The 27,484-nt window shown below is 43.6% G+C and overlaps 1 protein-coding gene across 6 annotated transcripts in view; it reads left to right on the forward strand.

The window, feature by feature from the left end:
- Positions 1 to 5,190: 5,190 nt before the first annotated feature.
- The window catches only part of CHRDL1 (chordin like 1), a 40,175-nt gene continuing 17,881 nt past the window's right edge, over positions 5,191 to 27,484 (forward strand). For all 6 annotated transcript variants that reach the window (XM_075720695.1, XM_075720698.1, XM_075720700.1 and 3 more), the window contains exons 1-3: positions 5,191 to 5,287; positions 7,207 to 7,319; positions 11,856 to 11,949. In XM_075720695.1, coding sequence (XP_075576810.1) covers positions 5,191 to 5,287; positions 7,207 to 7,319; positions 11,856 to 11,949 — 304 coding nt within the window. The remainder of the gene's footprint in view (positions 5,288 to 7,206; positions 7,320 to 11,855; positions 11,950 to 27,484) is intronic.

Below are 27,484 nucleotides of genomic sequence, written 5' to 3' on the forward strand. Positions count from 1 at the left end.
GCCAGCGCAAAGACGCCGACTGGCTTTGGGTCTAGCTCTTTGCAGAATGCAACAGGATCGGTTCAGTCGTAGATCTGAGTGCGTATGTTATTCATACGCGATTTATCTCGCAGGCTGAGCCCGCACAGTCTAACCCAGTACATGTAAAGGAACATTACTACGGCCCCACAATTTGGAAGCGTGTGCGTGCACGCTTAACTCTTCTCTCCACGAGTTGCAGCGTGGCTGTACCTCTGCAGGACCAGAGCTTGCCCAGCTCAGAATCTCTGCCTTCAAGTGCAAATTACTATCACATTTCTGATTCAGAGTTACCATTTGTTCTTCCATTTGCCCACCCCTGTTTCACACAGTGGCTCTTCCAAAACTATCAGCCTGGGGCAGTGGCCACCACATTCAGGACTAAGAGCTTTAAGTGATGATTTTTCCTTAGGCACATGGATTACTGCCTGTGCACGGCGAGGCAAAGAGCGGAAGACTGACACAGAAGTAGGCAGGGAGCAGCGTTTTTGAAATGCTTAGCTCTACAATGCCATTTCTTTCTCTTTTCCTTTTTTAATATTAACAGTTATAAAATCGCATTTTACTAACACACAGCCCTGGTCACTCACGAAGTCACGCTACAAAACCCTAAGTCAACTGTTCTTTCCTTGTGCTAATATAAGGTTTCACCATACACTGTATTTTCAATATTTCGTCCAGCTGAGTTACAGTGGAAGAAAGGAAAGTTCTGCTAAATCTTCAGCCTTCTGAAAATACCTACCAAGCCTGGGAGGTGGATGACCTCCCAGCAGTGCTCCCCGAACACCCTGGTCCCAAACCAGGGGAAATAGGTTGCAATTTGTTTCTCCACATGATGTCTTTTCATACCTCACCCTTTTTCTCAGATCATTTGTCAAGGGTTCACTGATCTCTTCTTATTAGTTACAGGGGCTACAACAGGACAGAAAAAGAATGTTTGACCAAGCATATAATGTCATGAGTCATGGGTTTAATTTAGTTCCACCAGAATCTCAATGTGACCTTGAAGCCTCCCGACACAATAAATCAGGCCAGAGGGTATCAGCAGAGGGTGTCTGGCAAATCCCAGCGGCCGCGGCCTGCGGCGGGCACCCCGCCCGTGGGCAGCCCCTCGCAGCCCCGGGGCGCGTTGCGGTCGCCCATCCCGCAGCTCGGCGCCCAGGCAGCGGGGCAGGGCCCCGCCGGCCCGCAGGTGCCTCCCGCAGGGCCCGGGGGGTGCAGGAGCCGAGCCCCCCGGAGCCCCCCGCCCGCGCAGCGCCGCGCTCACCCCGGCCCCCGCCTCCCCCGGCCCCCCACGGCGGAGCAAACCCCTCCCCGGGCCGTGTCAGTCAGGCGGCCGTGCCGGGCGGCGGGAGCGGGCGGCGGGAGAGGAGGGGGCCGGGGCGGGAGGCGGACCGCCGGGCCGCTCCGCTCCTCCTCCCGCCGCCGCTCCAGTGCCGGCGGGGCTGCGGGGCAGGACCCGCCGCCGAGCATCCTCCGGCGCGGGGCCTCGCTGCGCTCCCCGCTGGGGCAGGAGGCGGTGGCAGGTGCCCCCGGCCCGCCCGCCCGGGAGCCTCCGCAGCGGCCCGCCCCGCAGCTCGGGCTCGGCGGAGTGCCGCCCTGCCCGCTGCCGTCCGCCAGCCGGGGCTCGGGGGCTGCCGGCGGCCGCGGGACCCGTCGGTGCCCTGCTCGCCCCCTCACCGCGGGAGCGAAGGGGAGACCCGAAAGCCCCGGGCGAGCCGCGGGAGAAGATTATGGCAACGTGACCGGGGAGCGGGGCCGCCTGGCCGGAGCCCTCCCGCACCCCGGCGGAGCGGAGCGGAGCGCGGCGGAGCGGAGCGCAGCGGAGCCGGGGGCTCCCCCAGCCGAAGCCGCTATTCGCAGCCGGTCTGCAGGGCCCGCGGCGGAGCGGAGCGGAGCGGCCTCCAGCCCTGCCCCAGGTTTGTGAGCTTTGCTTCCCCCGGCGAGCCCCCGGGGGAGGCGCGGCCCCGCTGCCGGAGCTGCGCCCGTGGGCGCGGGGATCGCTGGGGTCGCGGCCCCGGCAGCCCCGCGGGGGGACCCGGCGCCTCCCGTCCCGTCGCCCCGGCTCGCTTCGCCCTGGCGACGCTAGGCACCGGCCGCGGGACCGGCCGCGGGACCGGCCGCGGGACCGGCCGCCCCCTCGGTGGCACCGCCGGCACCTGGCCGGGCCCCGGCGTGCGCGCTGCGGCTCCGCTCCCGGCGCCCCGGGCAAGCGCCGCGGCTGGGACCGGGACCGGGACCGGGACCCCGCCGACGGCTGCCCTCGACCCGGGCGTCCCGCCCGGCCCCGGCTCGGGCTGCGGGGCGCTGCCGGGCTGGGCGCCCCGGGGACGGCCGCTGCGTTGCAGCAGCGAGAGCCGGGCGCCTCTGCCCGCCGGGAGCCTCGCCTGCTTACCCCCCCCCCCCGACGGGCAGAGCGCAGGCTCCGGCGCGGCTCGCAGCAGCAAAAGCCGCGGGGCGAGCGGACGGAGATGCGGCCCCGGCCCCGGCCGGCGGGGATGGAGGGGCCCGCCCGGCATCAGCGGCCCCGGCCGCCTGCGGGAGCGCCCGGGCCGGGCACGGCGGCGGCGGAGCCCCCCGGCCCCAGCCCCCGGCCCCAGCCCCCGGCCCCAGCCCCCGGCCCCGGCTGCGCTGGCCCCGCCGGCCAAACGCCGGCCCTCGCCCCGGGACCACCGCGCCTTTCACCGCGTCTGCCAGCTAGCCCCAGCCCGGCTTTTTGCCCTTTATATATATATTTTTTTTTAAATTAATGGCAAAAGGCGGCGAGGCCGGCCTGTGCCCCTTGCAGTGCCCAAAGCGGGCTCTCCGGAGGGCGAGGCGTTGGAAGTAGAGCCCGCGCCTTGTTTCTGCGAGTCATTCATGCGAGCAGTGGATCGCTTTCATTGTTTGTACCAAGCAGAAAACACACCAATAATTAACAGGTTAATCCAAACCGAGATTATTTAAATCCAGGAATATTTTTAGGACGTTGCCCTTTGGGGAAATAAAGGGAGTGTGCTAATAGTGAAAAGTATGTGTTTGTATTTGGAGTAACAACAATACAGAAATTAAAGAGAATTAAGAAAGACATCAAAAGTCCCCATCCCATTTCTGTTATTAACTCCTCCATTTCACATTACCGTGCAGCATTTCTGAGCGTAAGCCGTCCAAGTTTTAAAATGTTCTTCCTTTTGAAGCCCTGACATTTAAAACGGATGGATTTCTGAGCCTTTCTATTCAAACTAACCCATCTAGCTAACAGGTAAAGGGCTGCACAAAGGATAATTGTGCTCCATTTATAAATATTGTTTGCTTAAGCAACCCCCAGGAAGGCCGAAACATTTAAACATTCACGTTTCTGCTAGTCCCAGGGATGTGCCGCGGTTGTTCTCAACGCACGTGTGATGTCCTGGGACTAAATTACGAGGTTTTAGTTTTAAACAAGTTTTTGAAAGGTTGTTTGGCTTAACAATGTCCTATGCGATTTGAACACGTCGAAAGGAAAAAATGACTTCCACTTTTCTTCTGAAATTGGAATATTATTCTCAGCTTCCAAAATAAATGGAAAGTTTTATTTTGTTACTGCACAGGGAGTGTGCTTTTAAAATAGCGTTGGGTTTTTTGAGTGTTTTCAGATGCAATTTGCATTATTTTGAATGAGCTTACTGAGTATAGATGGAGTAGTTGCATGGATTTGATTAGTTAAGGAAGATGTCCATTTTGGTTGTGGTTTGGGAATGTAGAGTAGAGAATCCTTAAACAGTAAAGGCAATAAAAACACTCTGATAAAATCAGATCACCCACCCCTTAAACAGTAAAGGCAATAAAAACACTCTGATAAAATCAGATCACCCACCCTTTGTACAGTATCCTAGATCTCAACAGTCTTAATAGGAAGATTTTCTTTTTAAGTGGTTGTTAACTTACTGTTTAGTTCATTTCTGTAAGTTATCCACTGCTTAATTTGGAATATACATACATAAACTATTATTTCTGCTTTGGTTATCTGTGAGCTGAAACATATTCAGGTACAGTTCTATTATTTACATGAAATCTGAAGAGGTCAAATCAGTTTAACAAGGCAGATTGTTTATTTTTCCAACGGTGAATTTTTTTTTTTTTAACTTTTGTAAAACTAATTGTGAATCCACATCAAAACTCTTAAACCCAAATCTTTCCAACATTGTAAATTATGAACAAGTGTACTCTGGGAAGATAAGACTTTTGCAATGAATTCTGATAAACAGTAAAGCATCACCATATTTCTCAATTTAGAACCTTAGGTTGGCTACCAAAGAGAAATTCTACTTTAATTATTTTCTCCCTTGTTTTTTTCATTATAAAATAATTCACCTTTTAAAAGCCAGAGAAAGGTAAACAGAATGGCGCATGCAGCAGGTACGATACCGCCTCTGCGCCACGCAGAGGAGAATACATGAAGCTTTGCTCCATATGCAAGATTTTGCCATTAAAGACCTACAAGGATGAAGATGGTGTGTCATGCCACCACTCTGCTTTCAGATACCAAGGCAACGGAAGGGTTAACTCTAGAAAAATTAATTATACACAATCCCAGAACAACAGTAGTTGGGAGAGGGGAGGAGGGGGGAATTGAACAGCGGTGGAAGCCGCTGAGATGCAGCGAGGAGAGCTCCCATTGACTACAGCGTGGCCAGCTTTTCACCCTCAGTGTGGATTTCCGTAGCGCGGGGCCAAGGCACCAGGTATACCCAAGGTTAATCTTACAATGAAGCGAACATGTTACAACTGCCACCTGTATTTCCTAAGTTACATCCAAAAGAGCTGCTCTACAAAAAAATTTCCCAAACTAGCTTCTTGTGAAAGAGAACTTGAAGAATTTAGATTGCTTACTTGCTAGGTTTCTCTGCTTTGGAATAAAATAAGGACTTTATTAGAAGTAATATCCAGTCTTCCACTGTCGTGAATGGGAATGTGGCCCCTTTTCCAAAAATGAAGTGATGTGAAGCCAAAGATGTTTCCATGAAATGAAGATCCATGATCTAGACTAATTTTTTAGTTCTGGCAGTTCAGGATTTCTGTGTGCTGGATGAAACCATGTCAGAGAATTTAAGTATCTTACAGGATTTTAGTTTAATTAATTTAATCTTTTCTTTTCCAACAGCTCGACATTCTCTACTTTGGAGGCTCTTTCTTTTCCTTTTGTCGATAAAGATGAGAAAAAAGTGGATATTGGAGGATTTTCATTTTATCTTTTTTGGTGTGCTCTGTCTCCTTTTCATAGATGGTGGTAAACTAGAACAAGTAAAACGTAAGTAAACTTCAAACAAAGCTGTCACATTCACCCAAATTTGACAGCTTCCTTCTATTTGACAGATGTGGTTCAGAAAAGATCTTCAAACAAGAATGTCCTAAACTGTGAAACTGCATTCAAAACCTTCTAACATTCTTCCTCCTGCTAATCCTACATTTAGTGGAATCAGGTCACACGCACATTTGGGGCACATTTTCCTGAAGCTGTACAGGTTTCATTGCATCATAAAGAACATAACACATCAATTTTAGAACCTGTTTTATTTCAAATATCCTGAATCAAGAGAGTGCTTAATTCCATTTTAGTGACCTCTGTAAACATCTAACGGATTATCTGGATTTTGTCCCATCTGTAAGAGTATTGTGCTGACGTTTGCAGCTAGTCTAAAGTTTGTCCAAGACTGTTCTGTTGTGTTCCAAAAACAACCTCATATGAACTGGATTAGATACATCCTTGGAGAAAATTAAGAGTCTAAGCACTGTCAAAAACTTGAGAAGAATCAAAAAGAATACAAACAAAACAAAGGGAACGTTACTACAAAGCCTGTCATCCGTGGGAGATGTTAACGCATTTCAGAAAGCACAGCAAGGAGGAATAACTACCCAGATAAGTCTAGGAGTTACTGACAGCTACAGCCTTGTTACTAGCTCTCTGGAATGCTCTCCTCACCTGCACAGGCTGGGGTTTGGCTTTCTTCTTAACAGAAGACATTGTTTGCCCTTGAGAAGTAGTTAAAATTTGCAGCCTCAGTATCCGCAGCCTCTGCTTCTGAGGAGGTAGATGCAAAAAAAAAAAAAAAAAAAAGACGAAAAGGAAAAAAAAAAAGACAGTGAGTTCCAGAAAGGCCATCTTCTCCCCTGAACTTACAAGAAAACAATGTGCAGGTATCCCTGTTCAAAGAAAGCACAGCGTGAGACATTATCAGACTCCGCTTCAGCCGTCTGCTTTTCCAGATCCTGCGTTTCATTTGTCATGCTTTTGTGTGAAGTGAAAGCAGATCATTTCACAGTTGCTCCTAATAATCCCTACCTCTTGCTACCTTTTTTTAACCCAGTAAATGTGAAGAATGTCCCTTGCTTGGATTATCACTTGGAGGACAGGTATTTTGTTTGATACCCTGAAGTATCATCTATACTGAGGGTGATGAATTAAGATGAATTTGGACATCATTAAGATATCAGGAAGGACTTCTCTCACAGAAACACATGAGAAGCACCCTTTTATTGAAGAGACTTGAGTTTTCAGTGTGAAACCATAATGTGACAAGGAGAGACAGGGCAGTAATGTCTGATAGGTAGATGCAAAACCACATCTGCAAGATTAGAAGTGCTTAATGAACAGAAAGGTCTTTAAATATTTTGAATGCTGATGCATATGTAAGTCAGCACAAATTGTTCTGAAATACTAGGACAAACTTCTTTTTTATTACGTTGTTAAAATATGGAGACACTGAACATGCAGTGTAAATACAGTGCATTTGTCTTCCTTCTGCAGCCCCCTTGTTCCAAATCTGCTGTACAATCTGGGATTTTCCTGAGTTGAGCCAATTGCTTTGGTTCTGCAGTGAAAAGGTTTTGCTTCCTACAAACCTGCCTGAGCAATCGAGCACTTTAATTTTGTTACCTAAACGGGATCTTAGCCTGTGTTTTTGCAGGTGAAGGAATAAACTCACCCTGTATGAAAGCCATTCTGTCAGCTATTGCAGGAGCTGCGATTTGGGAAAGATGGGAGGCCATGTCATGTATTTTGGTTTGGGAGGTTAGAAACAACACATGAAATTAAGGGCATTTCCATTGTGTGATTCTCCAGGGAAAGAAAAAATAGTTTACAGAAAACACTGCCCACCTAAAAACACTTCATAAGCACGGAATGGGAACGTTTATTCATAACCCTTTCAATTCTTTACTGTTTTACAGATTCAGATACATACTGTGTGTTTCAAGATAAGAAGTACCGTGTAGGAGAAAGATGGCATCCTTATCTAGAACCCTACGGCCTTGTTTACTGCGTTAACTGTCTTTGCTCAGAGGTAGGACTGCTGAGTTATTGATCCTACAACTTCGTCTACTTGCTTAATTGACTGGAATCCTTTATGTTGTCTCTACAATTTGACAAAGCCCAAATCTGTTTTTATTAATGGGTCCTGATCATACTGCAGGAAATAGAGGCAGGTGATCCTAGCGAAGAGAAAACATTAACAGAGGAGGCCAATACTGGCAAAAAATACTTGCATGGGGTAGACAAAACAGCTCCTTAACGAGCCAGAAGCTTTGTCAGTACTGAGCACTGCATCTTGAATAATTGGACCCCACTACCAAAATATAAGCCTTGCAGTTCCATCAATACGGATGATTATGCTGAACCTGAATTTGGTAGTGTTTTGATCTATGTACAGTGCCCACATCTTCAGAGGCATTTCCACAGTCAAAGCATCTGCTGCCCTGAAGTGCTGAGGGAACAGGCTTGGATATCACCATTTGTGAGAATCTATGAAAGAAGAATGAGATGATGAAAAATGAGAACAGGGTATGGAGAGCAGAGACAATCGGGTAGGAGGAGAAAGGACAGGTCCTTGGCTACCATCAGTTGATACAAAGACACAGCAGTCAGATCCCCTAAGTATGTTATATACAGCTGGGGGGGGCAGGAAGAAAATGAGGGCATAATATGTCCCTTGGAGTACTTTAAAATGACTAAACAATAAGGGTTCTTAATCACTAACACATGAGACACTCCAGATGCTGAGCTTTGTCTGCTGTATTTAATGCAGAATAGTGTTTCTTGGCTATTTTCCCTCCTGCAAGTGTAAAATATTGGGCCCCTGTGCAGCATTTGCTCTGAGGGATCTGCTACTACAATTTAGTGCAGAGATGCACAAACAGTAGTCCTACAAGCTTGGCTGCATCTCAGATCTGTGCAGCAGAATGCATCTGTAAGAAAAAAAAGCAAAAGTAGTAGGAAGAACAGGAAAAGTCCCTGGTTATAGCAAAAAGGAGTTTCCACTCACTTTTGCTCATCTATATGCAAAGTTGAAAACTCCCTCAGAGTCCATGTGTGGTAAAACACTCATTAAATTGCTGGAAGGCTGTGTCTTGGGTGGGGATGAAATTCACTGGAAACCCTAGAGAACTGGATACAAATCATTGCTCAGTGATTTTGAGGAAGATGTTAGACAGTCTGGAGGAATGGGGAAGTGCATGGAATGCTCCTCTAGAGAACAGCACTGCTGTGATCCAGGCATACCCACGCACGGCGAGGCTCCAACAAACGGAGTATGTTTCATTTCTTTCCTTCACACATTGGCATGGAAGACCAGAGTGACAGTTCAGGGCAACAAGGTTAGTAAAGAAGGAAGCTGCTTGTGGTAATTATCAGTACACATGCAGCTCAGGCGTGGTTCTGGACTCGTACTTCCTTGTTTGCTCTGGTTTAATTTGTCGGACCGTGAGGGTGCAGAATGGAACTTGGGGTTATTTCAGCAGTGAGGATGGTGAGGGATCTCTGGGATGTGACTCTCGTTGCCTGGAAGGAAGACTCCAAATAACAACTGCAGCATCCAGCCGTTCATTTGAGCTTTGTCCCGGCCAAAAGAAATGCCCTCAGAATACTGACCTACAGTAAAAGCGCCAGCTCATCAGGAAACTCTCAATAATTTATAATTCTAGCAAAATTAAGGCTAGATAAAGCACTAGAAAACATGCCAGGACATAGCACAAGCACAGACCTTAAACCAAATATTACAGCATAAAAAATGAAACTTAAGTGTGCCACAGGCAGCAAATAGGAGAGACCTAAGCGTAACCTGCCCGTGATTCCCTGGCAGTAAATCGGTTCGGCAAAGGGTATGTACAGAGGCTGAAGCGGCAACCTGCTCTCTCACGCTGCAGAGAAAAGCAAAAAAATCCCCGGGGGTCTTCATCACCAGTGCAACCAAAATGTCTTTGCTGGCCTTAAACATCACAATGCATATGATCTCTGCACAAAACAAGTCAAATCAGCCAGACAACAGACCGAGCTGTCTGCTCCATCTCTAAACAACAGTCTGTCCATCCATCCCCCCCAGTGCACACTTCTGATGTTTAAGAAAAAGGCGAGACAAATTAGCTAACTAGAGGCACTAACTAGAGGCCAAATTACTCAGCCTGCAATTAAAAAAAAAAGCCTTCCTGGTTTCGTGTGTATGTAGTATTGTATTTTTACAAGTTCTAATTTACATACTTAAACCAGAATAAAACTAAACATAATTCAGTGTTCTCACCCTGTTCCCCCTTTCTTTTACAACCCTTCCTCCCTGCCCCCAGTACAGTGGAGACTGTTGACTGTTACTGTCAGGTAAACTGGAGCACCCACAATTTGTCAGATGATTATTTTACTCTCTAAAATACAGCAGCTTTTTGCGTGTAGTCACATCTGCAGACTTTAGGGGCTAAAACAAATGCTCTCCACCCTTAGCACTGGTAACGCAGTTCGGGAAGAGAGATGCGTTGTTTCTCTTTGGGTATCTGATGGAGAAATGCCAACCATGGCCCTGACTCGCAGAGGCCTACGGGAGCTTAAGTCCTACTCTAGTCAGTAAGGCTTGGTCTCCCAAATGTTGCTGTGAATCTAAGCATAAGATCAGTCTTACCAAGCACAAGATCAGTTAAAATAGTTCTGTCCTGCTGCAAACAGCGGAGTACTGCAGGCAGCACTGAGGAGGGAAGTAGGCCTGCAGAATTTTTATCACAGCTGATCATGCACAGAAAGTAAACATTCACCTCAGGAGATTTCACAGGACTAATAACTAAAAAGGGAGTGAGGCCATGGAACAAGTCAAGTAAGCAACACGGAGCCAGGCCAGCAGAGCCTTTCTTCTGCAGCAGTGCTTTACAGGCTCTCAATGATGGTCTACTGGGCAAGGAGCTGTGCAGACCAGTGATGGTCCCTATCCTGCAAAGAGTCTACAGCCTAAAATTTGCTCCCTCTCTATAAACGCAGTATATTTAATTTCAGTCATCATTGGAAACAGATGGTGATATCATTTTTAGTGTCTCTTTCCAAAGCAGATGCACAAATGTAGTTCGTGGGTAGTAGTGATCTAACAGTATGATTCCAGCCTGCGGTCTGCAGATATTCAGGAGTCGATGGATTATTTTGAAAGAGATGGCTAGAAAAGCCTATACATATGCTATCTAAGGAAGTCTGCACCTCCACTGGAAACATTTCAGTGCTCCAGAAGGCGTACGAAAATGAAGTGGGTTTATTCCTGACACCACCTAAAACTACAGTCATAGCATAGTATCAGTGTTCATACTGAAAGATCTTTCTTGCTATAAACATGAGCAACTCAGAGCTGAACTAGGAGGATGAATTATAGATGGGAAATGGGAATGTGAAATGGATAGTCTTTTCTGGTTACAGACACTGGAGAATGAAAATTCCCTGTGTTTTAATTATAAATCAAACTTAAATGTGGTCAAATAGAATATTATGTTAATGACATGAATAATGAACACTACTCCCAAGACGTGCTCATATTTCTTAGAAAAATGGCTACTTACCAACTGGTGTTTTTTGTCTACTGGGGAACCCATAAAATGAAAACAAAAGACTCTCCACAGTTTTCAGGAACAATTACAGACGCTATTGTTTCTTGTGGTCTTGAACTAATCCTCAGTAGGAATATCTCAGAGACCTACCATTCATTATCTGTGTCTTAGTTTTGGAAATGCAATTCCTAAGCATAATCTGCTCAAAAGGAAAACATAAATGAAGATTGTTGCTGTTGTGGTTTAACCCCAGCCAGCAACTAAGCACCACGCAGCCGCTCTCTCACTCCTCCTGCCCCGATGGGATGGGGGAGAGAATTGGAAGAGTAAGAGTGAGAAACACTCCTGGGTTGAGACAAGAACAGTTTAATAAATGAAATAAAGTAAAATAGTAGTAGTAATAATAACTATATTATAATAATAGTAATAATAATATACAAAGCAAGTGATGCACATTGCAATTGCTCACCACCCACCAACTGACACCCAGCCAGTCCCCGAGCAGCGATCGCTGCCCCCCAGCCAGCTCCCCCCCAGTTTCTATATTGAGCATGACGCCATATGGTATGGAATAGCCCTTGGGCCAGTTTGGGTCAGCTGGCCTGGCCTGACCCCCCTCCTATTTTCTTGTGCACCTGGCAGAGCATGGAAAGCTGGAAAGTCCTTGACTAGCATAAGCACTACCTACAACAACTAAAACATCAGTGTGTTACCAGTTCTCATCCTAAATCCAAAACACAGCACTATGCCCGCTACTAGGAAGAAAATTAACTCTATACCAGCTGAAACCAGCACAGTTGTGATCCATTTTTTAGGCACTTCCTCTATTTTAAGGTTTGTATGGATTTCTGCTACATTCTGACCTCCAGCATAAATTCAGAGGCAGTAAAAGTAGTCTGGGCTTACCCTGCTGTGAGTGAAATCAGAATGCTGTAAAAAGGCATTTGGTTTTAAAATATCTAGATGCAGAATAGAGAACACAGAAACTGGTGAGACAGCCCATTTCATTCAATTATTGTATTATGTTCCACCTGCAGAATGGAAATGTACTGTGCAGCAGAATAAGATGCCCGAGTCTACACTGTCCTTCCCCTGTGCATGTACCACAGCTGTGCTGCCCGCGATGCCCAGGTAATTCCAATTAACGACATAGAGCGCTTTCTGAAATAGTTATTTACTATGCTGAGTAACAGCAAAATTCAGTGTCTGTGCGGGAAAAATTCTGTGAAGTAAACATCCTTCTATATCCATTCAGGTCATGAGAGACTTGTCCTACAGTAAGTTACGCTATTTCCTATGGTGGTTTCTTTTCAGGAAATCAGAAGTATAGATTTGGGAAGGGATCAGGTAAGCTACCAAGTCCAGTCCCCTACAATCCAGGCAGAAGGCAGCAGTTTCATTGATGGGGTCCATGGACTGTCCGCCCCCCACTCCTTCCCTTACCTCTATGTTCCATCACAATGAAACCCCATCCTACAAACTTCCAAGGTTTCTGCTCTTGGTGCTTTTCATAAGGGTAGGCTAAAATACATGGTTATTTGCAATGGTTCTCTGTTAACAAGCAATTCAAAATTGCTGTGACAAATGTGCATTTGTATAGCATCACTGTACAACCAGTCTGCTAACATTTGCCTTTTACATCTCAAATCCAGGCATAGCTTCATAATTAGTAGAGGCTGTTGTAAATCATAGAAGCAGTGCTGTAGAAGTTTATGACTATATAAATCCAATTGGATACTGTATAGTAAATTCCTCCAGACTGTACATTTATTATATGCTCATTATTAAGAGCCACTGTATGAAAGAGACTAAGCAGGATCTTTCACGAGGCTGTTACAACATTCCCGACATGGCCTAATGGCTGGTAGATTTGACTGGAGCTTTTCCCTAAATGTCTGTCTTAGTGGCACCCCTCATTTCCACTTTTATAAAAGAGTATTCATGCAGCATCATAGAAAGGGGTTTTATTTGACTTTCTCCAGAGAGTTTCATTGTCTGAGGAAAACAGCTGTTCCCCCACCAAAACCTGTGAGCAGGAGGCAGTAGGCAACGGTGGAGGGACGTGAGCGCACAAGTCAGTTTGTTGTTCAGCTGGGATTGGAGTGCGTTCATTGCACTCACTGGAGAATACATGGCACCCGCACGTCAATTTTTGGTAGGATTCATCTGTCCTGACAATTGTCTGTCTATCAGATGTGTATATCAATATCTGATCTAGGTATCTGGAATCCTTTTTTAATCAGTGATGAAGAAGAAGCATTTCAAGTGCGTAACTCATCTGACGCCATGATGCCACTCTTCTTGTGTCCTGGGATGGGATTCGTCCCATTCAACTTTAGATCTAACACTTTGGCATCTAGATGATGGTAGAGTTTTATCTACGCTGGTCTAATACATAGGAAAGAAAGTGTGTAAGGTAGTATGCTTTATTTGACCAACTAGTACTGTTAGATTAAGTGGTAAGATGCTGGGAACATGAGCCCCTTTTCTGTTTTCAGCTCAAAAGGAGGACTGGTGTGCTGGTGTGCCCAAAATCTGGTCTGTTTTTCCAGCTAATCTAAGCTTCAGTTGGCAAGGGAATCATCTAGATACCTTTTATAGCTGTTGGAAACATGCTGTCCCCAGAGGGTGATTCATCCTGTTACCCAGAATGAGAAGAATTTTTCCCTGGAGATGCCTGTCTCTCTCCACTGATTATTGAGGGAGCACAGGCAAATAGCTTACGTTAGATGCTTACTTTTGTGACAGCTTAAGTTAAATCACAGAAATCCCACTCTCAGTATGTAATTGGCATCTGAGGTCAGGAACTTTTTTTTTTTTTTTTTAATATCGCTGTACAGTATTTAGTATAGAAACATAAATGCTTCTAGACTGACTGTTTTTGCTTCAAGTGCTCTTTGGCAGTGAACTTTTTGGCTTTTTTCTGTTCCTGAGGCTGTAAATGTCGTGATACCTCTCAAGATTTTAAAACATTCTACAATGACCTAGTAAGGAAGAGTAAGGGCCCCTGTAAACTCTCACGTCCTTCTTATCAAATTAAGTTCTTGCTATTTACAGTCTTCAGCTAGAATTTTGTACTGTGTGTTTAAACTGATAAATCCAGAAAATTATAAGAATGAGCCTTTCCTGAATTGTGATCCATCACCTTGTCTTAACTGCTCCTAGAGTCTATCTGTAGTCTACCTGCTACATATGGGGGGCCATTAAATTACTAGCTGGGCAGCATAAAAATGAGAGTTCCACTAAGGTTTATTTTTTCCCTAATTGAATCTGTAATTCAGGTAGATCTGCACCAGTGTTAGGCAGAAGAGGACCAGGAGTCTCCTGTGATTTCAGGGTTTATTTGCATTCTGCTTTCTGCAGTGATTATGCATATCCTATTTGATGCTCTGTCTTCAGTGGTGATGTTCGTGCCTGATCTGAATAGGAATCTCAAGCATTCTCACACATCTTGGGCCAGCTTTCCATTCCTATGTGTCTGGCATACAATGTCTTTTGTGCAGCATCCCATGATATGCAGGAAATTCGCTTCCCTGGTTTCCCTGGTTAATTTTTAATGGAACGTGCCAGAGCTCTGGCCATTAGCCATCCATTCGAATTACTCTCATAAGTGCTCATTATATTCTGTCACATATGTTTCCCCTCAGTTTCTCGAGCTGCGTTTCAGAAATGAGTAGTGCTACTCACGGTGACTTTGGGCTCTTCCTCCTGCCTTTCTGCAGGCCTTGTAGAGTGTAACTGCCCAAATAACTGCCTCCTTATTTAACGAAGCAGAGGTAATGCCAGGAGGCAGCAACTTTCATTGGAAACTGAACTTCGTAACTACCTAAGTGAAGGAGCTGTTGAAGGGATTCCTTTGAGAAAAGTTGGCACTGCTCTCCCCTTGGAATTAATGTCTCCTGCATCCATAGTGACACTGGACTTGCTGACACAAAGAGATGCAGTGTTTGTATCCTGTCTCCCTGGCACCAGCCACTGTGAATCTGAAGCAGTTGTCAGACATATGTTATGAGGCATCTTCTGCTTTTCACGAGTAGTTCAATCCTACCAGCTTCTACCACAGATTCACTGCTAACTTTTTTTTTTTGAAACCTGTTCTTTCTAGCATTGGCAAAATCCAGGCCTTGTGTCTTATACAGAACTAGACATACCTTCCTTTTGCAGCTCTGAAAAGTATTTTACTATCTGAATTAGATTCTTATCCTCACACATATGTAACCAAAAATACTAGGTTCACATTCATTGGAACCCTTTTTACACATTAGTGAGACCCAAAAGGACATCACATACTTCCGAGCTTGAACTCCTTCCTTCCACCTCAGGTTACTCCAGGCATTGTCAGAGGGGAGGTGATTTATAGAGTCGTGGAGGGAATTCACCATCACTCTTAGAGCTGGATCAGCTCTTGAGCTAGAGTTGACTTCAGACCTCCTGCCTCCTGTCATGAAAATAAACTTCATGTACAAGTTCATCAAGCATTTAGCTGCAGCTGTCTTTTATGGCACTACTATGGACAGTGCCTTTGTAAGTGGAACATTTATTGTAGATTGTACCATTTCTACATGGAACGATTGCAAACCAAAGCATTTAGAGTCTAGTTAAAGATCAGTATTTTTGAGTACACTCTGGAATATGTAAATCTATGATGGGGGAAGCTTACAGCAGAAGCAAAAATGCACAACTGGCAGGATTTAGAAAAGGTCTCCATATTCCACTTGCTGGTTTGATTTCTCAGCAGATAAGGCTGCACGCTGATGTATGAATCAGCCCATCTGGCTCTAGTATTTTTTAAGCTTGCTGCCCCACCTAAACACACTGGCTTCCAAGAACATTCATGATTAGTAACACATTCAAGTATAAGCTCCTTTGGTACTATGATTTTTCGGTATCGAATTCAAACCACTTTTCTGACGTAATTTTCATTGTTCTTTAGATACTGAAATAACAACAAAATGCCATGTGGCACCTATATACATAGCTGGACTAAATACAAAAGTGGACCGGATCAGGTATCTCACAATAGTGGTCTGAGAACATCACCTAAAAATAAATGAGGCTATGTCTGCACAGTAGACTACAGCATGACTTCGTAATAGCTGTATCTTTGAACTAGGTATTTTAGACCCTGGAAACAGCCTAGTTAGGACAGTGCAGAACTGACTGCACTGCAAAACTCACTGAAGAAGCAGGAGAAATGTGCCTGCAGTGAGCTCAGTGCTACCTTTTCTCAATTCCTTCCAGTAACTGAGCTAGTCCAGGTAACACACTGCACTAAAAGATTCAGCCTTGCAAGATGCTGAGTATGTACGCTACCTGTTGACCTGATACGCATCATATATGTAAACACAGAAGCATGTGTATAATATAATGCATCTTGCACTGAATTACAACCAAAACCTTCAACCTGGGCAGTTGGAATGTTCTGGTGGAATGATTTTCCAGTGCAGAATGCCCATACGATAAACCATCTGGTGAAGAGGTGTTGGGTTCTACCCAGCTTACGCACCAGAGCTCTCAGGCTTTCAGGTCTAGTCTTCTCAGCCTTCCATTCAGAAAAACCTGATCTATTTCACAAATATTTGTGGGATGGAGGAAGGCATATTGTGCCCAACTCTTCCATTCTCTATACAGTTCTTGTTGCTACCACCTATGCTTCTCATATCACTCGGTAAGAAACTCATGGCCCAGATCTCACTGAAGTTACAAGGAGTTTTAATTGCCTTAAATAGATGGGTGCGAGGCCTGAGAAGGCAAGAGAAAAAAACATGAATATGGTAATATTAGGACATGTTCAGGTGGTCTTTTACTGAGCCGATACTGTTTTCCATGCTGGTAGTAAAAGAACAGTTGTTACCTCCCATATAAAACATATCTCTGTTGACTGATGCTACACCTCTGAAATTAAAGCCAGAAACACTTCACATCCTGAATTCCAGACTGAAAACAGAGTATTATAGTAATACTCAAGATCAAGAATTCTTATGCATAACCTGGCAAAAGGCATATCATCCTTCTAAAAGTTGTGCCTGAACCAATACACGTTTCAAACACCTAAGTATTTAATGAGAATCTGGAGATGGATCCAGCAGTCACATATGACTTGCAAAACTTTCAAACTCTCCGCTGTCCAAAAGATCAGATCTCTGCCCTACCACGAAAGATCTTCAAGGTTCTCAACCCTGACAAGTTGCAAACATAGAAACCCTTTTCCTTTCTATATGTTAATCTGTCCCTCTACTGCCTAAATGCCCAGGCAGCAGAATTTCTTCATGAACTGTGCTGCCAGAACACCCACTTGCCATCTTACCTCATAAAAAGATTTGAGGCTGTTGGTCTTGCAGCAGTGTAAACAATCTCTGAGCTTGTGATTTACTTTCTCTTATATAATGGTGAAAGGATTAAGGAAGAGGCCACAGAGAGATTCTCAAGGGAAGAATGATATGCAGATAGCATTTCTTTCTTTCATGATTCCTACTGAAATTTGAATTTGACAGTAGCAAATATTATAGCTACTGAAAGTTGTATGCTGTATTTTGAGACAATAATTAGAAAAAGGCATCTTACAAAGGTACCTCCTAAAGGCCTAGAGGTAGTCTGTGAGATAAAAACAACAGAGCAATAGCAGCTGTCATTTCATGGAAGTCTTGATAAGTTATGGAGAAATGTTATAAAATCCATCACTTGTGGAAAACAATAGCAGCCTGTAAGTGATTTTGATACTGAATTCTTAGTCCGCTACACACAGCTGATGGGAGCACTGTGCTTGACACATGAAGGGCACTCCGGCTAGCAAGGATTAAGGAACGGTGGAGGACAATCTGTGTAAGTCATTGATTGAGAATGGTTAAATCTTGGCAGAAATGTTCAGATGAAAAAAAATCTATGGCAGCACAAGCATCAGTAAAGTTAGGTACTGAAAGTAGAACATTATAATAACTGGGGTTCCCTTCACACACCTCTTTTGTAGCCACCAACAATTAGCATTGGAGGAGTTCAAACATCTGACCTGCATGACAGCTACAAAGTCTAATCTATCAGTGACAGCATAGTGTGCCACATAGACAACTGAAAAGTCCCTGGAAGTGTCTCCATAAAAAATACAGTGCTAAAAAATTGAGGAAAAAGAAAACTCAGTATGCAAAAAGAGATTTCTGCACAATTATTTTTGGAATATGAGAGTGGGGAAACTTCAGGAATAATAAATATTAATGAATGAACCGCAAAGCTTGAAAGTCCTACTCATTTTATTCTTTGCTCATACGTTATCCACATGTCTGGAAGCAGCTGAATTGTCTGAGAGATAATATAAAAATCTAGACTCCTGAAAATCTTGACCATTTGAAACCATTATCCATGCTTGTCTGAACTGTTCACCCAAAGAATAAAAGCTCTATATTCTGTAACTGATGTATGGCATATAACAAGTTCATAACCACCTCAGCAATGAGTCCTCCAAGGACTGTCTTCCTGAGACCAAGGAATAGACAGCTGGCGCTTAAGTAACAGTCCACTGACAGAAATATGAGTTTGGAGCTATAGGCGCATCTCAGATTTTAGAAAAAACAGCCACTTCTCAGCACCCTGCCCACTTTGTCACATCTCTGACATGAGCCTCAGTTCATGGAAGAAATTCTGCATACTCAGCTCCCCTTCAGTGTTCACCTCTGCCTTCCCTTGTTACTTTACCTCAGCATCTGAATCTCTTGAGACCTTTAATCCATGCTGTTGTACTGCCCGCAGGCCCAGTAGCTATGCCTTCACTGCCCACCTCTGCACTTTTCAGATAATGAAAAAGAAATTAAAAATAACCTGTGACCCAAGCTCTCAGCAGTCATGGTACAGGAGACTGCGGAATGGGTATGCCAATATACATAGCAGCTGATAGTAATAACTGGAGAACTGCTTACTATTATCTATTGATAAGAGCAAATTTCAAATTTTTCCAGTCTGCATTTGGTTCCTTTGGAGGTACCATGGAGTTACAGAGCCATGCTTGTTTACAGTTACTCCACATATACAAACAAGGTGGATATTCATATCTGGAATATGAAAGACTCACAGAATTTTACACAGCACCAGAGATTAGTGAGATGCTCTGCTTTTTGTGTAGTCTCAACAATGTCAGATAGTTCAAACAAATTGTTTATTTGAAAGTAAATTTTATTTGGAAATAAATTGATATAGGCATTCTTGGGAGATGTCTAACTTTTTCCTATTGATGTGCACTCAAATAATTCAGTTTGTTTTGTGATTTGCCTTTGTTACTAGCTTCATAAGGAATGTTTGCTATCACAGTCAGATTGAGGTTATCACTTGTTTCCACTCTGCTTTTTTGACCATAAAAATTCAAACAATCTATCTGTAAATTGGCATCCAAAATGCACTGAAAAAATATATATCTTCCCACATGGATGACACAATTAGAACTTCAGTTCTTTGGACTGGCATGATAGGATAGGATAGGATAGGATAGGATAGGATAGGATAGGATAGGATAGGATAGGATAGGATAGGATAGGATAGGCTAGGCTAGGCTAGGCTGCTCAGAATTTTTCCAAGAGCTTCAAAGATGCTTCAGGGAGGATTCAAAATGCACCAACACTTCACTCAATTTGTGTCCTTGGCTGGGAGAGTGATTGGTAGATTCATATAATAGTTCAACCTTAGAGCAGGAATTAAAATGGACCAACCTAGAAAGTGTTTTATGACTCCTTCAGAGTTTTGCTGGGCAATTTTGTGTGCCACTATAAAAGAAAACACAGGAAATTAAGCTGCAGAAAATATATTAAAATAATGTGAAGAGTTTGACTTCAGCCCCAGAAAGCTAAGAAACAACCAACAGCCTTTTGAATGTTTGAACTGAAACTACATCTTTGCCTTGAATCTGTATGAAAGTTCATCATGTCTAGATAAGGTGCTACTAGTTCCTTCAAGCAATGAGTTTCATACACTTTCTACCGTCTGACCATATTAAAGACTAGCTGTTGTGATTAACTCTGAATTACCTTGGAGTTTTTAGAGCTTAACCTGGTCCTTGAAGTTATTTTAATGTAAAGCATTTTGCGGCTTAATATCTTTGACACCTGCACCTCTGAGAGGAACATATGGATTTTGTTTAGAGCTTGTTTGCAGTTTTTGGATAGTGCACAACTTTTCAATCCAAATTTACTGTCAGCCTCAGTCACTGCTTTAAAAACAACCTTGTTGCACTGTTTTTGTTGTTTTTTAAAGGGACCTTCACACATCATCTGTGTTTCTTTAAATCATAGATTTATAATAAGTTGGATTGTGATGCATGACTGAGGGAAAAGGCTAAATGCAGATGGACTGAGGGTTGATCGACGGTCTACTGTAGTCAGTCAACAGATTTCTATTAGCTTTGATAGTTTTTGGACTCAGCCTTCTGTGAAAACAGATGCTGTTACTGACTGTGATATAGTCCCCTCTCTAGAAATGCTAGGGAGTATGGTAGAAATATGAGACAGAAGATGAAAGAGGAAACTGCCTTTACACTGTACCACACAGAGTAGGTGTTTGGGCCGGGTTCCAAATCTATTTAGTTCAATGGACTTCAGATCAGACCTTGAGGTGACACATTCATGTAGAGTGGAAACAAAAGTAGAGGGAAGAAATTAAGAAAAGGAATTTTTAATAGGAAGGAAATCCATTTGCTTTCTTATGCTGTGCTCTAATCCCCCAAGGACCTCCAGCCACAAAGGTTATTTAAAATACTACTAGGTGATCCCTAGAAGATAACCTTGCACTGAAATAGGTTTTCTCTATCTGAGGTTCCTGTATTCTCATGAGATGGTGAATCAGGATTTAGTTCTGGTGATGAAGTAGCTCTAGAATATTTGTGATTTACCCTTCTTGATGTGACAGTGCTAAGAACATTCACCCTTTCAGCAGCTGCTGGTTTTGACCTTGCAACAGTCAGTTTGCAAATAGCAGTTTGTCCCACCACATGCCAATGGCACTCAGGGCTCCGTTTAGTTGTCCAGCCCTGAAGCTGCACTAGGAGCAGCTCAGGAATATGTAGTAGCTGAGGCAATGGCGCTGACAGGTTTCCTGCCTTTCTCAGGTTTCCTGCCTTTCTGAGACAAATGTATGTAAGAGGCCTCCACAGATACTGAGGAAAGTTTGGTAAATTTCTGGAAAAAACAGAGCATGCGTTATGCCAGGTCACTGTGACACTTGTGTTCCACAATGTCCCCTGCTGCCCGTAATACAGAGATTCCCTGTCTTCTCTTTCGTTTATCCCCTCTGCATTTGGCTCCTCTCACCAAGTAGCCCCAGCATAGCACACTCATGCTAAGGTGGCCAAAATATGATCCAGAACATCTCCTGCACTGAAGACCTTTTTGGGGAAGTGAACCACAGTGGCAGAATGAAGAAATCCAGATTCCCAGCTATACGCTTCTTTGTACTGGCCCTTCTGGTGCAAATGAATCAGAAGATAAGTATTAATTGCATCTCTGGGTACAAAGCAAACCTACGGCTGTCAGTGTACCTTAGTTTCACTGGAACAGCAAGTGCTCTGTGTTACATAAAAGCAATGCTATTTGTGCGTGAAATGCACTGCATAAACAGAAGAATATTATTTATGTGATCTTTTTCCCATATAAACATGAGGATCTTTTCTTAAAGAATATTTAAAAAATACAGTTTGGTTTGAACACATAGCATCAGGGTTAGTTCGATCAACAGAGTTGTTCCAGATTTTTTCAACACAACTATGATCAAAATCTCACCGACTGTCACTCTCCCAGCAAGCTGCAGAATCTCTTTCTGCAGGATGCTCCCCTCACCTCTTTAAGTCTTAGGCTGCTCTGGTTTGAATTTGTAAGGATCAGATTATCAACACATATTTATTCCTCCATTCCAAATACGTGTCTCATACCGAAGAGCTGTTTCTTATATATAATAACCATATTCCATTGGCTTATGTGTAGTAGAGGGAAGAGCCTAACATAGAGGATTTCTGCCTGGAGGCAGGCTTCTTTATCTTTTACTTGGAATGGTACTAGCACTTAGATTTTTCCAGGACTGGGAAGAGCTTTGGCTGAACCCCCTGGAACACAGACAGCAAGGCAGCAGGGGTCAAAGGACTCATTACCACTTTTTCAGAGCTCTGATTCCTTAGGTGAAAGGAGGCTAGTTCAGATATTGTTCATCAGAGCAGCTCCATGACTGCTCACATCTATACATGCTTATCTAGCTGTCAAAATGGCTGCTCCAGCAACAGGAACAGGCACATATCATTGGAAAGCTGGAGAGAGGATTAGCCCAGGCTGCTTGCAAAGCAAATTTCAAAGTGATTAGATTGACCCGCTTTGTGTTTCTCTCCTGTACATGGGGGTGACAGAGGATTCAAACATGTTCCAACTGGCTGTGCAGTCAAAAGTAACTCTAAGACTAAACTGCAGTCACTCACTCTGGGCCTGCCTCAGTAAGATGCCAGACAAGTCTGTATCTTGCAGTAGGAGCTGCAAAGGAGCTTCAGATTCTCAAGTACTGTACACATGTCCTTGGTGACACAGAAAGATAAGTAACGTCAGTTAGTAGGCAGCAAACGTGCGTAACTACAAAGGAGAGTCCAAACCCGCTGCCATCCAATGTGATGCTAATACATCACTTGCTGTTGCTCTCCCCATGTACCACTGACACAGGGCGTTACTAGCCATAGTAATGTACATAGCGTACACGATTGAGAAGGAAGCACACCATTTGTCAGGACGTTCCTTTTAGTTTAGTTCTTCCTGCATGAGGTGCAAACACATTACCTGCTGAAGGGAAATGTTTTGAACCAAAGCACAGCTCATGTGCTTTGAATTAATTTTCAATATTGCTGCCCCAAAATTGACATTAAAATGTTACACCTTGTTTACTTAGGAGTTCTAGTCTCCAGAGTTATTCACTGAGGAGTACTTCCTTCCACAAGTCATTCCCTGGCTTTGCTGGGACCGATTTGAAAGAAATGGACTAATCTATGCTGTGGTGGAACAGATGCTGGTCACCACATGCAAGGTGGGACCTTAGGGTATATTGTTACCCTTAAAGTTTTAAAGATTCTGCACCTGAATTAAAAAAAAAAAAAAAAGACCCATGAGTCAGCCCATTGTCATGGGTGTTTGGCAAAAAAAGACAAGAACTGTTTTTGCTGCTGCCAATCCCGGCTCCGCTTTCAGATAAAAGCTGAAAGTTGGAGTGGGAGGCACAGCTCCTACTCTGCATGTGTATGGCTCAGGATAGAGCTATTGCTGTGAATGAGAGTACCCAGGCTAGCTAATTTGGGGAAGTTTGTGTCCCATACACAGACACAAAGTGCATTCCATTCCACGGCAGACGTACAACTCCTGTGGGTGACAGCCTGTTTCATGTTAAAAACACATTTCAGTGGTGGAGGAAAACACAGCATTTTCTACATTGTGGTTGGCCTTTGGCAACTGCAACCTGCATTCTGGGAGCAGGTGAGGAAAGCTAGAGAGGTAACAAGGTGCATAACATAAATAAAGCTTCCAACATCTTGTCTGCAACTCTCTCCTCCCTGCATTTCATGCTTCCAGCTCCTCGCATGAACTGCGGTCAGTGCAAGTTAGCATTTTATTCTACTTTGCTGCCTGGATTTTTTTCAACCCACTTTGTAAATTGCAACTCCACCTGCAGGTTTTCACCCAGAAATGTAATTTTCTGCACAGGAGTAAGTTATGCCATTACTGCTATTCCAGACTACTTCAGTTAGTATTTTGGGGCCTCCTAGAATTAATCCTTCACAGTGGAAACTGAAGCCCGCTGTGTCAGCCTTCAGCATTGCTATGAAAAACACCAGTAGAAAGACTCAAAAAGCAAGAATCATCCTTGTATCTCTCTACTGACTTATGTGCACATTACCCTAGAGAATGATTTTTCTTGTAGGGAAAAGACCTCGACTCCATGAAGGAGGAGAATTAACAATGTTTTTTTAACGAGGAGACCTAGGGGTATGTGGAACTCCTACCTAAGCAAACAGTTTTCCAAAAACATGTCAGGTCATCAAAGTGCTGCCTACTTGCGTTGGACAGTGTGTGTACCTAAGCTGATTCACGTTTCATAAAAATTTCAATAAGCAAAACGGGGAGAAGCACTCTCATACTCTAGTCACGTTTCCCTTTGGCATTAGAAATGCTCGTGATCTGCACATTTCCAAGAACTGTGTTTTATTTTGACCTGCATAACTGCTCTTTTACGTGTTGCTTCAAGAGTTAACCTGCAATTCTTATGCCAATTTGAAATGTCAAGGCAAGTAATATGGCCTCACATCATGTTACGTTACAATTTGGGGTGACCTGATTTCTGTACAGAAGCAGCATGTGAGATGACCAGTTAGCTGGTATCCAAAGACAGTTTCCTGCACCGGGATACAGCCTAGAGAGCTTTGAAGTACCTGTTGCAACTAAACTGACTCTCCCAATTGTGTTCAGTAAGTAGCAAAACTCACTGGGAATACATGCGAATATGCAGGAGAGATGTCAATGCAAACGGTTGTCCCAGAGTTATAGCAGAATTCAAATGCTTGTCTAGTGAACAGGGCTCTAAAACAAATCCTCAGTCTCTTGGTCTGTACATGCTTATGCTCCATGTTGATTCAGAAAACACGTTTCACAAAATCCTCTCTGGATTCAAATTCCTAACCTATCATTTGTCTACTTACAAAAGACCAGAGACACTATCTGCACAACAGTTCCCAGTATGGTAAGTTTCTTAAGGCATTAGACCTCGGGATTAATTTCATATTGTTTAGCACTCGATTATTTTTATAAGGGTGGTTAATAAAACAGACAAACTGCAAAAACCAAGCCAGGTTGAGCGGCTAGTGTTTCTGCTGGATGTTAAAAGCCAATCTTTTTCAGTAAATGACACTAGCTGATTCTGAATGTTGCAGTTTAAAAAAAGTTTCTAAGTCAGTAAGCCAAGAGTCTGTAGGATCTTTAAAAAATGATCTTTGCCAGATGTTCTGATACTAAAATAAGCAATAGTGAGAGTGTGAAGTACTAACAAGAATGACCAGAATATTGTACAAGAAAGTATCTCATAGAGATGCAATAAAAACCCACAGACCCACCCCTGAGGTGCTGTGCAGGGTCCTAAGAGAGCCTGCTGAGAGGGGTGCAGCAGCATGAACTTTGCCTGAACACCTTCTTTGTCTGAGCTGTACAGTCTCCATTTTGGGAGTACACTCAGTTACCACTTCAACCTATTACTGGTTGCAGATCAGTAAAACTCAGCACAGTGACTTTCAGAAAGCCAAGATGCTTGGTCTCATTGTCCACAATGGCAAAGACCACCCAAAAGCAACTGATTTTCTTGTCTTGAAGGTCAGATGTACATCACAAATACTTTACTGATTACCATGCCATGACTGTACTGATTCTGAGGTGGTTTTGCCAGTTTGTTAGTTAGTGTCCTAAAATTGTTTGTTAGCAATTGTACCTGTACCTCCTGACTTTATCCAGAAGGATCCAAGTTGAAAACTTAATGGACTGTAATAAGGCCTGGATCCTAAAGCCCTTCCTCAAGCAAGTCACCCTACAGTAACAGTTCCCAAAAAGCTTGTTTGCTTATAGCCAGTTACTGCTTTTCTCTCTCTCCGCATAAATACTTTTACAGAAGTTACCACTGTTTCAAACACTAGGAACTGCCTGTGGAATTTGTCTAAGCTATTCAAGGGATTAGTTGCAGATAACTGATGCTGTTCTGCTCCGTATCCAAGTAAGGGTAAAGCATCTCAGGACCAAGCTTTTATAACAATCCAGGAAGGAATAGTTGTAAACAGAAAAAGCTAAAAGATGTTTGTTCCAAAACTAACTGTGATCCATGTGACACAGCATCTGCTTCTCTCAGGAGACTGGAAAGCTCCAGAAGCCAGGAATCCCTGGTTTGCGTACATAGTACGGCTGCCCTCAAACCTTGGCCCTTGGAAACCTCAAGTCGCGGGCAGACCATCAGGAACCCAGGCAGGTTTCCATGAAAACCTGCAATGGGAGCAGATTCCACTGAACCAGAAAATGTCCATAAAATGTCTGTGGTTTATCAAATTCATATCTAACTCTGTTTTGTCAGACTATCAGGAAAGCATTAGTGCTGCACTTCACACGAAGTTGGCATCCCTTTGTGGCCAACTTTTTGCCACACTGCTTCTTCACACGCCCTGTCAAATCGACAGGGAATGTTCATGGAATACGTGAACTATACCTACACGCAGTTCTAGTTCATAGTGAACTTTTCTATCAGGCTGTGCTACAGGTCTGAATTGATATGAAGCTTGTTTATATAGATCAACACTTCCTCCTAGTACAAGCATCCATCTCAAATGTATTTTTAAAAAGCAGCGTTCGAGCAAGCACCTAGGCTGAACCCTGAAGGAAACATTTCTGTTGGCTTCACTGAGGCTAGGATTTACCTTGTGTGTACGGTACACCAGTGAAAAACAGCCTAGGTAGACAACAGAAGCTGGACAGAATCCCATGTCTGGAAAGAGAGGAATGCTTGGATGTAAGAATTCAAGCATAGTCACCATAGTCTCCAATTGCTTTTAAAAAATTGTTTTGAAGCTAATCCATTTTTGATACAGTTGTATTCTGTTGCCTGTTTGTAAAACCTGAAAGATTTCTTCAGCCAGGTTCAACCTTTAAAGCTACTTTCAGGGCAAGTTCAAATCCATATCAAGTCACGTGAAGCCTAGGTTGCACATCTTAGCCCCCTGCTGTTATCTAATGCAAATGCCGGTGATAAATCAGTGTTATCTATATTGCTAACTCATGGTCTTATCTTGATCGCACTAAAATTGCAGGCAAATGTAAGCATGACCTGTCAACTTCTATACTGAAGTCTGAGCCCTTAGAGAACAAATGCCAACCACAGAAACAAAGATACTTCCTTTTCGATTGATGCTGTAACATCTTTACCTTGTATGTTTTCTGTTGCTTCCACTGACATGCTATGAATGCCAGAAAGAAAAGCTCAGATTGAACCCAGTTAATTAAAAGGATTCACACAGATGGTTTGGTTTTCCTGGTACTTTACAGAGGCAGCTAATTAAAGCAATGTTAGTCAGCACCATTAAAATGCCAGATAAAGCTTTGGGAACAATCCTGATAGGAAGCAAGGTTTACAAATAGAGCTTTGAGCAATGCAGTATATTTGCAGTTAATTAATCTAATTCTAACATATCTTAACTAAGGCACAGAATAATGCATGCTGATATCAATAATCATGCCAAGATTTTTCAAAGTTCAAACCTGGCACTTATTAAACAATCCACAATATCTCTAATTTCACATTCTACAGGAGAATATGATATCATGAGGGAGTCCGAACTCCTCTAATTAGCCATGATTTAAAGAGCACTAGAAAAGAAACCAAGGCAAGTCCTAGTTGTAGAAAGTCAGTCACACATTAGCAAAGACACAGAGAGAGAAACTGCACCAGACAGTATAGTATTTAGATGTGCAATATAAACAAAGCTTCCTTGCAGTTTTAGACAGATGCTGTGTTTGGAGAGGATCAGTCACACTCTCCAATACGTTGTGTCCAATACATGACTATATACATTTTTTTGCAAAAACAGTAATGTGGCCTTGATCTGAAAACTTCTTCTAAACCTTAGTTTATGCAACCAAATAGGCCC

The sequence above is a fragment of the Pelecanus crispus genome, chromosome 13 (genome assembly GCF_030463565.1).
Source record: "Pelecanus crispus isolate bPelCri1 chromosome 13, bPelCri1.pri, whole genome shotgun sequence".
Lineage (NCBI taxonomy): Eukaryota > Metazoa > Chordata > Aves > Pelecaniformes > Pelecanidae > Pelecanus > Pelecanus crispus.